This window comes from Phocoena sinus, chromosome 3 (genome assembly GCF_008692025.1).
Source record: "Phocoena sinus isolate mPhoSin1 chromosome 3, mPhoSin1.pri, whole genome shotgun sequence".
NCBI classification, from domain to species: domain Eukaryota; kingdom Metazoa; phylum Chordata; class Mammalia; order Artiodactyla; family Phocoenidae; genus Phocoena; species Phocoena sinus.
Genome location: NC_045765.1, coordinates 54116800 through 54131182, shown reverse-complemented (window position 1 = coordinate 54131182; position 14383 = coordinate 54116800). Strand labels below are relative to the sequence as shown.

General features: G+C 41.3%; 3 protein-coding genes across 3 annotated transcripts in view; 2 read left to right on the top strand and 1 right to left on the bottom strand.

Moving 5' to 3' along the window:
* Nucleotides 1-14383, bottom strand: part of LOC116751289 (transcription initiation factor TFIID subunit 7-like) — a 183069-nt gene that overhangs the window by 121483 nt on the left and 47203 nt on the right. The window lies entirely within an intron of this gene.
* LOC116751278 (protocadherin beta-14) lies at nucleotides 222-3383 on the top strand. Its single transcript, XM_032626987.1, has one exon. The coding sequence runs from the start codon at nucleotides 410-412 to the stop codon at nucleotides 2807-2809; it is 2400 nt and encodes a 799-aa protein (XP_032482878.1). The 5' UTR covers nucleotides 222-409; the 3' UTR covers nucleotides 2810-3383.
* LOC116751283 (protocadherin beta-18-like) lies at nucleotides 9532-12521 on the top strand. Its single transcript, XM_032626993.1, has one exon. The coding sequence runs from the start codon at nucleotides 9744-9746 to the stop codon at nucleotides 12132-12134; it is 2391 nt and encodes a 796-aa protein (XP_032482884.1). The 5' UTR covers nucleotides 9532-9743; the 3' UTR covers nucleotides 12135-12521.

Genomic DNA, 14383 nt, shown 5'->3' with positions numbered 1-14383 from the left:
GATAGTAGTATAGTATATATTTTTAAAGTCCTTATCTATTACAGATACTTAGTGAAGTATTTAGAGGTAAAAATACGTGATGTCTGGGATTTGCTTTAAAATACTCCAGATGAATTACTTGTTCAAAGAGAAAAAAAAAATTCTACTGAAAAAATTCACAGAGACACATGGTGGCGCTGCAGGATAAGATGAAAAGAGTGCTTCTACAACACTGTGGGCTCCATTATTCACGGGAACAGAGAACATCCAACCCACTGAAAAGAGAGATATTAAGGAGCTTCACCTACAGACCTGCTGGAGGTTTATATACTCTCTAGAAGTTTCCAACTAAAAAAAGAATCAGAGCCTCAGCTTGCAAAATTAGAGCTGAACTTAAATTTTTCCACAAAAGAGGTTTCTTGAAGAAACCATGGAGATCAGAGGGGCACTCGTTCTGCGGAAAAGGCAAGTTCTGATTATCTTTGTTTTACTGGGATTGTCTCAGGCAGGTCCTGAGTCTGTGCGCTATTCTGTGGCAGAGGAAACAGAAATTGGCTCTTTTGTGGCCAATCTGGCAAGGGATCTGGGGCTTGGGGTGGAGGAGCTCTCTTCGCGGGAGGCGCGGGTAGTGTGTGATGATAATGAAAAGCATTTGCACATCGATTTGCTGACCGGGGATTTGCTCGTAAATGAGAAACTGGACCGGGAAGAGCTGTGTGACTCCACGGAGCCCTGTGTTCTGCATTTTCAGATGGTACTGGAAAACCCTTTACAGTTTTTTCGGGCTGAGCTGCATATCAAAGATATAAATGATCACTCCCCTACATTTCTTGACAAGGAAATAGTTATTAAAATATCAGAGAGTACCATTATTGGAACCACATTCCTAATGGAGAGTGCCCAAGATTTGGATGTAGGAAGCAACAGTCTCCAAAACTACACAGTTAGCCCGAATTCTCACTTCCACATTAAAATTCAAGACAGTGGTGATGGAAAGATATACCCTGAACTAGTCCTGCACAGAGCGTTGGACCATGAGGAGGAGCCTGAGCTCAGATTAACACTCATAGCACTGGATGGTGGATCCCCGCCCAGGTCTGGGACAACTTTGGTCCTCATCAAGGTCTTGGACATCAATGACAATGCCCCAGAGTTTCCTCAGAGGCTCTACGAGGTGCAGGTCCTGGAGGACACACCTGTTGGCTCTTGGATTATCACCATCTCTGCTAAGGATTTGGATGCAGGAAACTATGGGAAAATATCTTACACATTTTTTCATGCATCAGAAGATATTCGTAAAACATTTGAAATCAATCCACTATCTGGGGAAGTTCATTTGCGATCACACTTGGACTTTGAAGCAATACAGTCACACATTATAAATATTCAGGCAACAGATGGTGGGGGTCTTTCGGAAGAATGCACTCTTCTGGTTAAAGTAATAGATATAAATGACAATCCACCAGAAGTGACCATGTCATCAATTACAAAGATAATTCCAGAGAACGCCTCAGAGACCCTTGTGGCTCTTTTTAGTGTCCGAGACCAAGACGCTGGGGAAAATGGGAGGGTCGTTTGCTCTATTCAAGATGACCTCCCATTTTTTCTGAAACGGACCTTCAAGAACTTTTTCACTCTAGTTGCAGAAAAAGCACTGGACAGAGAGGAAAGAGCCGAGTACAACATCACCATCACCGTCACTGACATGGGAACCCCCACGCTGAAAACCGAGCACAACATAACCGTGCTGGTGTCCGACGTCAACGACAACGCCCCCGCCTTCACCCAGACCTCCTACACCCTGTCCGTCCGCGAGAACAACAGCCCCGCCCTGCACATCGGCAGCGTCCGCGCCACAGACAGAGACGCGGGCGCCAACGCCCAGGTCACCTACTCGCTGCTGCCGCCCCTCGACGCGCACGTGCCCCTGGCCTCCCTGGTGTCCATCAACCCGGACAACGGCCACCTGTTCGCCCTGAGGTCCCTGGACTACGAGGCCCTAAGGGCGTTCGAGTTCCGCGTGGGCGCCGCCGACCGCGGCTCGCCGGCCCTCAGCAGCCAGGCGCTGGTGCGCGTGCTCGTGGTGGACGACAACGACAACGCGCCCTTCGTGCTGTACCCGCTGCAGAACGCCTCGGCGCCCTGCACCGAGCTGGTGCCCAGGGCGGCCGAGGCGGGCTACCTGGTGACCAAGGTGGTGGCGGTGGACGGTGACTCGGGCCAGAACGCCTGGCTGTCGTACCAGCTGCTCAAGGCCACGGAGCCCGGCCTGTTCGGCGTGTGGGCGCATAACGGCGAGGTGCGCACGGCCCGGCTGCTGAGCGAGCGCGACGCGGCCAAGCACAGGCTGGTGGTGCTGGTCAAGGACAACGGCGAGCCACCGCTCTCGGCCAGCGTCACGCTGCACGTGCTGCTGGTGGACGGCTTCTCGCAGCCCTACCTGCCGGCCCCGGAAGCGGCAGCGGCGGACGCGGCCCCGGCCGCCCCTCTCACCGTCTACCTGGTGGTGGCCTTGGCGTCGGTGTCGTCGCTCTTCGTCTTCTCAGTGCTGGTGTTCGTCGCGGTGCGGCTGTGCAGGAGGGGCGGGGCGGCCTCGGTGGGTCGCTGCTCGGTGCCCGAGGGCCACTTTCCGGGCCACCTGGTGGACGTCAGCGGCACGGGGACCCTGTCCCAGAGCTACCAGTACGAGGTGTGTCTCATGGGAGGTACTGGGACGAATGAGTTTAAATTTCTGAAGCCGATTATCCCTAATCTTCCAGTCCAAGACACCGGTAGGCATATAGGAGAAAATGAGAACTTTAGGAATAGCTTTGGATTCAACATTCAATAAAATAATTTACTTTAAACTTCTAATCTTTTGTCATTCTTGGCAAACTGTGGATCCATTTTGCCAGTCTGTAATAGATTTTACGTTGGACGGTAGTTGCATGCATTATCATTCCTCATGTTCTCCTCACAGTTGCTTTAAAAATCTTTATTTGTGGCTATAATGACATGGAAAAATAATCTGTGTTCTGCTTTTTCATATATTTGGTCAAAATGTCATATTAATGGAGTTATTGCTAATTCGTTCTGATAATGGCATAGTTATGCGAGACGATGTTATTATTTGGAGGTGCAAACTCAAGTATTAAGAGCAAATGCCACAATGTATGTAATTTACTTCTAGACATTTCATCAAAGCATAGATACAGCAAAAATTAAAAATGCTGTTGTAGGGCTTCCCTGGTGGCGCAGTGGTTGAGAGTCCACCTGCCGATGCAGGGGACACGGGTTCGTGCCCCGGTCCGGGAAGATCCCACATGCCGTGGAGCGGCTGGGCCCGTGAGCCATGGCCGCTGAGCCTGCACGTCCGGAGCCTGTGCTCTGCAATGGGAGAGGCCACAACAGGGAGAGGCCCGCATACTGCCAAAAAAAAAAAAAAAAAAAAAAAAAAAAAAATGCTGTTGTAGAGAACGGACTTGAGGATATGGGGAGGGGAAGGGTGAGCTGTGACAAAGCGAGAGAGAGGCATGGACATATATACACTACCAAACGTAGGGTAGATAGCTAGTGGGAAGCAGCCGCATAGCACAGGGAGATCAGCTCAGTGCTTTGTGACCGCCTGGAGGGGTGGGATGGGGAGGGTGGGAGGGAGGGAGACACAAGAGGGAAGAGATATGGGAACATATATATATGTATAGCTGATTCACTTTGTTATAAAGCAGAAACTAACACACCTTTGTAAAGCAATTATACCCCAATAAAGATGTTAAAAAAAAAAAGTGCTGTTGAAGCTGGGTGGAAAGTATATTGGATTTTACTGCACTATTCCCTTTGAAAATTTTCATCACAAAGGGTAAAAGTGCCACCTCTCCAGTATTCAGTAGTAGGGTATCTTATTTGTTTGTTTTTTGTTATATAGTGTTTTTCAAGAATTCACTTTATGACAAGATAAAAGTGACCACACTGAAAATTATTGATTTCTTAAGTAATTTTCCTTTTTTTTACTGTTGTCGTTGATGCTGTTTTGGGAAGAGTCTTATAATGTTCCGGGATTTTATGTTGCTATTTTGTTTTCTTTCAATATACCAAATTTACTGGTTTAAATTTGTATTATTTTATGTTGTTCATTATGTAACTCATACGTTCATGGTATCATCTTGAGTAAATACTCCTCCATCAGAAGAGTACAGATAAAAACTTCTTAAGAAATTAAAATGAAAATTCAAACGGGTAGAGAAATAAATTAGGTTCACTTTTCTATTGATTTTAAAAAGTAAATATAAAAACATCCTTAATACTTTGTGGCCTCTCTCAGATGTTCATAAAGAAGGAATGGGTCTATATTAATGGTTTCTAGATGTCTCATGGTGTTCCAAATTATAATGTCTCCAATCTATAAGTGTACAGTTCAGTGGACACTTTGGTAACTAGAATGTAGTGTGGATATAGAGCTACTGTGCATTTACATTTCTGTGATTTCTCTCATAAAATTAAATATTATAGACTAGATGATGTAGTAAAATGCAATTTTGCTTGACATTGTGAAATGGGTAAAACAAATTCCAGTTTTTTAGGAATTTTTTTCTTTGCTTCATGCAGTTTCTACTGGTCTTATTTTGTGTTGCAAAAGATATTTACTAGTTGTGAGAATTTTATTAAATAGACATTTAAGCAGTACAATCCTGAAAAAGAACGTTTGGGCCCTCTTTATCTCTCAGAGTCATTAGAAGCAAAGCTTATGCTTCTTATGCAGAAGAGTAGATAACAAAATATCCTATTTGAATGATACAGAAACAAACTTGTACACTACCAGATAGAATGGAATTCAAGGTCAGATATTTTATATAAGAAAATTTGGTGATGATTGAAGAGGTGTCAGAATCACTTGGGGTGGGGGGGAAGAGACTGATTACTTAGCAATGTTATTGGGAAAACTGGCTTACTATATAAAGAAACAAAATCCTTATCTCATGTGATATAAAAATAAACTTCATGTGGATCTAAGAGGTGAATTTGAAATATTTAATTGGAAAAAATGTAACAAGTCTAAGTAAAAATGTCTTTATGACCTTATTATTGATTTTGATTTCTTAAACAAGGTTTTAAAAGTGCCAACAATAAGGATAAAAATTGACAAATATTACTACCTCAAAACTAGAGGATAGCCCAGACAAGCTAGCAGATGACAGACAGGGAGAAGCTACTTGCAGCATTTTCACTGAGAAGGATTAATATTTAGATTATTCAGATAAGTCTTGCAGATAGCAAAAGTCAGAAAGTCGGGAGAGCCAAAAGAATATTTTTAAAAGGACAAAAGGGAAAGGAAATTCAAAAGAGGGGAAAACAAAGTCTGAGAAGAACATGAAGTGATACTCAACCTCATTAGTTGCTGATACACATGATAAAACAGCAGTTTATACCCATAGCATTAGTAAAGATGACAAATTTCCATCAAATGGAACCATAGGAAATTGCATATACACCCCATTTTGAAGGAGTTTCAATAGTATTTAATGAAATTTAGTATGTACATACTTTATGATCCAGCAATTCTACTTTGGGGCATATAAGCCAGAAAATTCTTACACAGCTTTACAAAATGAAGTGCATGATAATGTTCATCTTGGGAAAGCAAAGAATAGGAGTCTATCTACATATCCATCAGTAAAGCAATTGATAAGTAAAATGTGGAACATGTTTGTGAAGGATTATTATGCAGTGATCAAAAGGCGTGAACTAGGTGTACAGACAACCACATGAATAAATTCCAAATGTTCCAAAAGGAAGAAAGAGCCTGAGATTTATTGTACATACCATATATATCCATATAATACATAATATCTTAAACTTACAGAAATATACAAATATATAAACATTGGAAGAAGAGAAGAAGGAACAAATGTAGGAAAGAAGATGTGTGTTTCTACATAGGAGTGCAGACAGAAGTGTGAGCTATACCAATGTCAATGATAAGACATTGTTTAAATTGATTGCAGCATTATAGAGTTGATTTAGTATTGATCAGATGAAGTTGGTTTTAAAAAAACACATTATTTCTGTATTCTCTCAATAAGATCAATTTCCCATACTCCATGAAAGCTAAAAATTTGCTTGTCATTTTAAGACATAACAATATCCTTGAGAATTTACCTTTTTAATAAGGGTGGTATACAATATGTACACCAACACTTCCACTGAAAAAAATAGCTAATAAAACACTAATATATGTCAGGTCACAGTTAATGTTTAAAGGTAACTCAGAGAGAGAAAATCGGCCCCAAATCCACTTTTTCCTTGGGAACAACTGGAATTCTGGGATATGTGAACCTCTATTTTGATGGTGTATATGGGGGAGGAAATCAAAGCCTGACAAACTGAGAAGCTGATAGAAGACCCTCACTTTAATAAATATGGAATCCTAAGAACGACACCTTTATGGTAGTATTAAACAGGAAATGGATGAGCCCTTGTATGCAATTACAGCCTTGAACTTGAGTTTTAGCATTGAACTTGATTTAAGGTGGTCATTGACAAATAGTGCTCCCAGATCCTGATAGAACCAAATGCAGACCTTCTATGAAAGAAGGTTTATTCATCTTAATCCTAGAATTATTCATATAAATAATTTTTATGTTCTTAACTTGAACATAAAGATAACTGCACACACAAGGAAACATGACACCATGAGTGAGAGCCAGCAGAAAACATAAAACACTTGCAAACACACATAAACTTGCAAACACTTCAAATATTTTGATTATCAGAAACAGTCTATAAGAAGCTAACAACTTTAACTGAAATAAAAGTTATACCTGAAAATGTACAGGGAACAAGAAACAATAAAATGTGAAAGATTAGGAAAGAACCAAATAGAGCTCCTAGAACTGAAAAATATGATAATCAAAATTTTAAACTGAATAAAAGGTTTAATAGAAAACTAGATGCAGTGAAATAAAGAATTTGTGGAGTGAAAGATAGGTCAGACTATAACTTATCCCACATATAGCTCAGAGGGTTAATAAGGTGGAAAATATGGAGGAGGTGGTTAGAAATGCAGAACAGAGTAAAAAAGTTTAACATATATTTAACCAGAATTTCAGGAGAGATGAGAAAGAATAATGGCTGGGAATTGTCCAGAATTGATGAAAACCTTAATGCACAGATTCAATAGACCCAAGTAAACCTAACAGGATAAATGGAAGATAACCATACATGGAAACATCATTGTGAAATTTCAGAAAGACAAGACAAATTTCAAAAGACTTTTCTTTTTAAAGAAAAGTCATAGGAAAAAGACACTTAATCTTTAAATACATGACAGACTGAAAGCTATGTTCCATGTTGACAATTTCTCAACAGTATTAATGGAAACTAAAAGAAAGATACCTTCCAAGTGCTGAAAGAAATCAGTAAACCTTCCTGCCTAAATAGTCTCTGCATATGAGTCATCAAATGAGAGAATCAAATCAACTGGATGTCAGTTGGTTTTAAATTAATTAAGATCATGGGAAAGAAGTGGTATAAAGACTATTTTTCAAATATAACTTTATAGTTTTACTCTGTCCCTCCCTTGCCACAGTTCTGAGTCCAGGAATTTGACCTACTCTGTTTCTAGCCGCCTTCATCCCTAGTGACATCTAATTTTACCTTAGTCTAGTAGATCTATATGACCATGGCCAATTTCTGAAGATGGTAGTCTTTTAGAGCTGCACCTCTGAAATCACAAATTCAAACGTACTTCTCTTAATCTACAACTTACATTCTTTCTCAAAGGGCTTCAATCACCACTCATACCAATAAATCCCACATTTGTCTCTGCAGCCCAAACCTCTTTCCTCAACTTAATTTATATAATGTAAGATCATTTATGTTAACAATTTATATGGATACTCTATGGACAACTCAAACTCAACATGTTTTAAATTAAAACTTTCTATTCCTCAAAACTAAACGTCTTCTCCAGCTCTAAACATGTTCCTCTTTTCTCCTCTTCCTGTGTTTACTCTATCAGTTAATAGCGCTAACACTCTCCCAGTTCCCTAAGCCTGAAAAAAAGCACATTGACTTTTACTCCTTCCTATTCTACTCTGTGTCTAATCACCATATCCTGTATATTTTATCTTTATCATTCTAATACAACTCTATAACTGCATTTCTAGGTAACTGCAATATTATCTCTTACCTGTATTAATGGAACAACTTCTAATCCATCCCTTGCCTCTAGTCTCAACTCCTCTGTGATTTATCTTCAACTCTGAAACAGGATGATCTTCTTGAAAAATAAGAACACGGTCATGTCACTTTTCTATTTAAAACACTTTAATAATCTTGCATTTCTATTGATGTAGATTCCAAATGACTTGGCATGGCTTACAAAATACTTGTTGATCTTTCCAATCTCAACTCTCACCATTTCTCTCCTCTTACTCTATGGCTCAGCCATACTGATCCTATTTCAGTTCTCCAAAATACTTCTTTCATTTTTGGATTTGCACAATCATGTTTTTAGTTTGCTGGAAATTTTACCCCACACCCAATTTTTGTTTGGATTACTCAAACTCGTTTTTCATGTATCAAATTAGAATTAACTTTTTCCGGAAAAGCCTTTCCTCTACCTCAAATCCTGGTTAGATGACCCTCGTCTATGCTCTTATATTAGCATGAACTTTTGCTATCATGGCATTCATTATGCTCTATTTTAAATGTGTGACCACTTTTCTGCCTCTATCTTTCAGGACAAACTATGTCTGTTTACCACTCTATCCCTAACACAAAATGTATGCTCAACAAATATTTGCTGAAAAAATTAATGAATGGATGATAATATATTTAGAATTATGTCTCTGGAAGTCCTGGGTCTACAAAACAGAATTCAGTTCCACAACTAAACTGGGTTCTAGTTTGTTCAACTTTTTAAAAATGTTGACAGAAACTGGACATGTCTTACATTATTCACTACTGTTGAGCACTTACTTTCGACTACACTTATGGAGTATCCCTAAATAAACAGTACCATTTACTCAGCCTGAAATGTCCAGCCTCCCCCAAACAATTATTTGTACATACCAGTTCAGTTTTAAATACATGACATTATCTTTATTGTCTTTTCAAAGCATATTTGCTGATATCTAAAGAAGACTAAGATCTTTGGTTCCCGTTTCCAATTTTCCTGGGAACCTCTTGCTCACTAAGTCAATTACATAAAAAGGTCCTCTTAACTATTTTTAGTTGTTTTAGTTGTTTAGTTGTGTTGTCTTCACAGAGATAGCATAACTTATTTGAGGTTGGGACTATATCTTAAATATGCTTTTTATAGCCACCACAGCTCTAGAGATTGTGGTTTATTGTGTTAAAGACTGAATAGTAACAGCATCACAAGAACAAAACTGAGAAAAGAAAATAGGAATATAGGAGAAAGTATAATTCAGAGTCATCAACAAACACGCAAGATAAATTAATATTTTGTCTCAAACTTATTTGGCTTTGTTTAAAACCTGAGACTCCGCAGAGTCGCGTGGTGGCGCTGCAGGATAAGATGGGGAAATTTTTGTACCATCAGATGCTCTGGTTACCGTGAACCATTGGAATTGAGAGCTCCGGAGAAGCAGTGGTGATAAAAAGAGGATTTCAAGAGAAATCTAGGGAGTCAGCAACGCCCTCGTCACCGAATTGCAAGTCTATAGATTCTCAATGGTCCAGGCTAATAGCTGAGAGGAGCAGTTTGAGACTGAATTGAAATATTTCCGCAGAAAGACGTTCGGCTAGGGAGCCAGGGAGCCATGGAGCCGGGAGAAGGAAGCCCTCAGCAGATAAGGCAAGCGCTGCTTTTCTTTGTTTTCCTGGGAGGGTCTTTGGTGTGTTCAGAGACCTGGCGCTATTCTGTGGCAGAGGAAATGGAGATCGGCTCTTTTATAGGCAACGTGGTGAAAGACATAGGTTTGGGCGTGGAAGACCTGGCTGCGCGGGGGGCCAGAGTCATCTTTGATGACTATAAACCATACTTGCAATTGGATCGGCAGACTGGCAACTTGATCTTAAATGAGAAACTGGACCGGGAGGCGCTTTGCGATCTCACCGAGCCATGCATATTAAATTTCCAGATATTATTAGAAAATCCTTTGCAATTTTTTCGAGCTGAGCTTAGGGTCAAAGACATAAATGATCACACTCCCACGTTTCTAGACAAACATATACTTCTGAAAATCTCGGAAAGTACTACTCCAGGAACCTCATTCCAAATGGATAGCGCTCAGGACTTGGATGTAGGAAAGAATGCTGTTCAAAACTACACATTAAGCCCCAATCCTCATTTCCACCTTAAACTGCAAGACAGTGGGGAGGGTAGAAAATACGCAGAGCTGTTGCTGGACCAACCTCTGGATCGAGAAAAGGAGCCTGAACTTAGATTAACACTAACAGCCCTAGATGGTGGGTCTCCACCCAGGTCTGCAACTGCACTGGTGCGTGTGTTGGTCTCAGATATCAATGACAATGCCCCAGAGTTTGAGAAGTCTGTATATGAGGTTTTAGTACCAGAAAACAGCCCTCTGGACTCCTTGGTCGTCAAGGTGTCTGCTACAGATTTAGATGCAGGACTAAATGGAGAACTATCTTATTCATTTTCCCACGTCTCCAGAGACATACGGAAAACATTTGAAATCCATCCCATTTCTGGCGAAGTCCGTTTAAAAGCACTTCTGGATTTCGAGTTAATTAAGTCTTATACAATAAATATTCAGGCCATTGACGGTGGGAGCCTTTCAGGAAAATCAGCAATTTTAGTTAGTGTTGTAGATGTGAATGACAACCCACCAGAAATAGTCATAACATCTCTTACCAGTCCCATACCGGAAAATTCGTCACCTGACATGGTAGTCGCTGTTTTTAGCCTACGAGACCAAGACTCTGGGGACAACGGGAGGATGGTTTGCTCAATTCACGACAATCTCCCCTTTCTCTTGAAGCCTACCTTCAAAAATTTCTACACCCTGGTAACAGAGAGCCCTCTGGACAGAGAGAAAAGAGCCGAATACAACATCACCATCACCGTCACTGACATGGGAACCCCCACGCTGAAAACCGAGCACAACATAACCGTGCTGGTGTCCGACGTCAACGACAACGCCCCCGCCTTCACCCAGACCTCCTACACCCTGTCCGTCCGCGAGAACAACAGCCCCGCCCTGCACATCGGCAGCGTCCGCGCCACAGACAGAGACGCGGGCACCAACGCCCAGGTCACCTACTCGCTGCTGCCGCCCCTCGACACGCACGTGCCCCTGGCCTCCCTGGTGTCCATCAACCCGGACAACGGCCACCTGTTCGCCCTGAGGTCCCTGGACTACGAAGCCCTGCGGGCGTTCGAGTTCCGCGTGGGCGCCGCCGACCGCGGCTCGCCCGCGCTCAGTAGCCAGGCGCTGGTGCGCGTGCTCGTGGCGGACGACAACGACAACGCGCCCTTCGTGCTGTACCCGCTGCAGAACGCCTCGGCGCCCTGCACCGAGCTGGTGCCCAGGGCGGCCGAGGCGGGTTACCTGGTGACCAAGGTGGTGGCGGTGGACGGAGACTCGGGCCAGAACGCCTGGCTGTCGTACCAGCTGCTCAAGGCCACGGAGCCCGGGCTGTTCGGCGTGTGGGCGCACAACGGCGAGGTGCGCACGGCCCGGCTGCTGAGCGAGCGCGACGCGGCCAAGCACAGGCTGCTGGTGCTGGTCAAGGACAACGGTGAGCCGCCGCTCTCGGCCAGCGTCACGCTGCACGTGCTGCTGGTGGACGGCTTCTCGCAGCCCTACCTGCCGGCCCCGGAAGCGGAAGCGGCGGACGCGGCCCCGGCCGCCCCTCTCACCATCTACCTGGTGGTGGCCTTGGCGTCGGTGTCGTCGCTCTTCGTCTTCTCGGTGCTGGTGTTCGTCGCGGTGCGGCTGTGCAGGAGGGGCGGGGCGGCCTCGGTGGGTCGCTGCTCGGTGCCCGAGGGCCCCTTTCCGGGCCACCTGGTGGACGTCAGCGGCACGGGGACCCTGTCCCAGAGCTACCAGTACGAGGTGTGTCTGAAGGGGGGCTCTGGGACCAGCGAGTTCAACTTTCTGAAGTCTGTTGCCTCCAATTACCAGGAGTCTGTAAATGATGTAGAGGAAAACTCAAACTTTATAAATGGTTTTGGATTCAATTAGGAATATTTTGGTTTTTCAGAGCATTCGGGATGAAAGTTAGTTTTCTCTAAATATACCGTTTCCATTAGCCTTTTGGGCCATAAAGAATTTCTTGATTTTTTTTTTCTGATTTCATTTTGCTAGTTAAGGAGATTAGAAATTTTATTTGAGAATATACTCATACTTACTCTATTATTTCTATTTTGATGGAGACAAAGAACTTTCAATTTTACTTCATTACTGAAAAGTCATGAATATTTGTTAGTTTTTCAACTTTCATCATCAAGCACTATTGATTTGAAGATGACCCCAAACCCATTCTCTGATTGTTGTCCAGAAACTGTTTCTAAATTTTTGATGTTTTGGTTACTTAGGAGATGAGCATGATACAAATATAATGAATTATTAGTAAATCTTCTGTTTAATCTGATATTATGCCTCCTTGTCTTAAACTTTTAAATGGAGAAATATCTGAAAAAACGGCATGTTTTTGTTCCACAGTAGTATTAAATGGAAAAGACCACAATTTATCCTATACTTAAAGGTGTTTTCTCTTTTTTTTTATCAACCTGCAGTATATAAGTAGTATTGAAAGATTATTAGGTTATTTTAGGATATTTAAATAATAGATTCCTTTTGTGGTGTCTGTCTAGCCCACCCCATCTTTTTCTGGAAACTTCTCTCAGTAAAAATGTACTGTTGCAGCCATGTTTATTTTATATGACCCATCTCCCTCTGTGATTTCAAACAACAAGACAAGGTGGTAGACATTACTGATCCAAACTGACCCAATCTCATTATCTATGCTTAAAAAAATGACTTTAGAAACTGGTTATAGTATCTCTGTTAGAAACTTAGCAAGAAAGTGATACCATGTTGGCTAAATACATGAAAGAAGCACAGAAAGCCAATCTACTTAGAGACAAAAAGGAAGGAGATGCCTCATTGTGGATTTTCCAGTCGCTCCCAAATGTACTTTCTCTCTTGAGCTTTTGGAAATAAATATGAAGTTTTTAAATAAATTTCCCTCTAAATAAGATAGCTAAGTGGATTTGTTCTCTTATCAAAAGCACTTTTAGATATGCTTGCATCGATTGGACCTTACTATTAATTTGAGATGTTAAAAATTGTGGTTTTCATATTAATGTAATATTTAGGACCAAAAGGTGGTGGAATATTAGTAGTCTGTAAGGGACAAGAACAAGCGTTTGTTAGAATATACAATTTTGAGAAGAATTGATGGATATATCCAAACTGTACAGTCTTTGGAGTGTTTAATAGAAATTAGAAATTCTTAGAAAATTCTACTATATGAGTTTTTGAATATCATTAGTGTCATAATAGCTTTACTGCAAAATAACACTGATAATGTAAAATGTGTTCTAAGAGATGTATGCCTTATTTGTAGGCTCATTATAGCCTTGTTATTATGTTCTTTCTTTTTTATAATATATTCCTTTGCTTAGGGGAACCAGGGTATTTTGTCATTCAGTGAAAAAACATTTTAGATCATTTTGAATTATTTCAAATTACTATTCAAAGGAGCATAGAAAAAAGTCACTTGAGAACATGCTGTCTTGTTTATTTAGCTCATACAATGAACTAGGATGTTAGCAAAACAGGGGACTTCTACATTAGGAGGAGAATCCATCTTTCAGACTTGTAAAATTAATTTATTCATTGATCTATTTAACAAATATTTGTTGAGTATCTACTAGGTGTCAGGAACTATTGTAGATGTTGATGGATGTAGAAGTGAACAAAACAAAGTTCTTAAACTCAAGGGTGACACAGAAAAGAAACAATTAAACGTGTACATATATGCTGTATAAGATGGTGACCAATGCTAGGGAGAAAAAGCAGGAAGAGATATGGGAAGTGCCCTCATATGCATTTTTCCACAGTTTGAAAGTTTCATAAAATTATAAAATCTCTGACCTTATATAGAAAGGGTATTATAAATTGGAACGAACTAATAGCTTTTTCCTTGATGTGATTCAACCAATGGAAACCACAATTCTGGCACATAGGGTGCCTAGAATTTGAAAGGAAATCTAGAGGAATTCAAACTTTTTGCTGAGAGAACTTTAAGAAATCACATAGGTATATATTGTTATTTTTACAAGATGACTGATCACTTTTAAGTCTTCTTTCACTTCTCAGTTCTCCTCAGAATACCCCACCCAGACGACAGGTTCTAGAAGATAGGGACAATGTATGGATTGCTTACTGATGTATTTCAGAGCCCAGTACATAGATATCAGTCACAC

Excerpts from the sequence above, each read along its gene's own strand:
- LOC116751283 (XM_032626993.1), top strand. The coding sequence starts at position 9,744 with ATGGAGCCGGGAGAAGGAAGCCCTCAGCAGATAAGGCAAGCGCTGCTT.
- LOC116751278 (XM_032626987.1), top strand. The coding sequence starts at position 410 with ATGGAGATCAGAGGGGCACTCGTTCTGCGGAAAAGGCAAGTTCTGATT.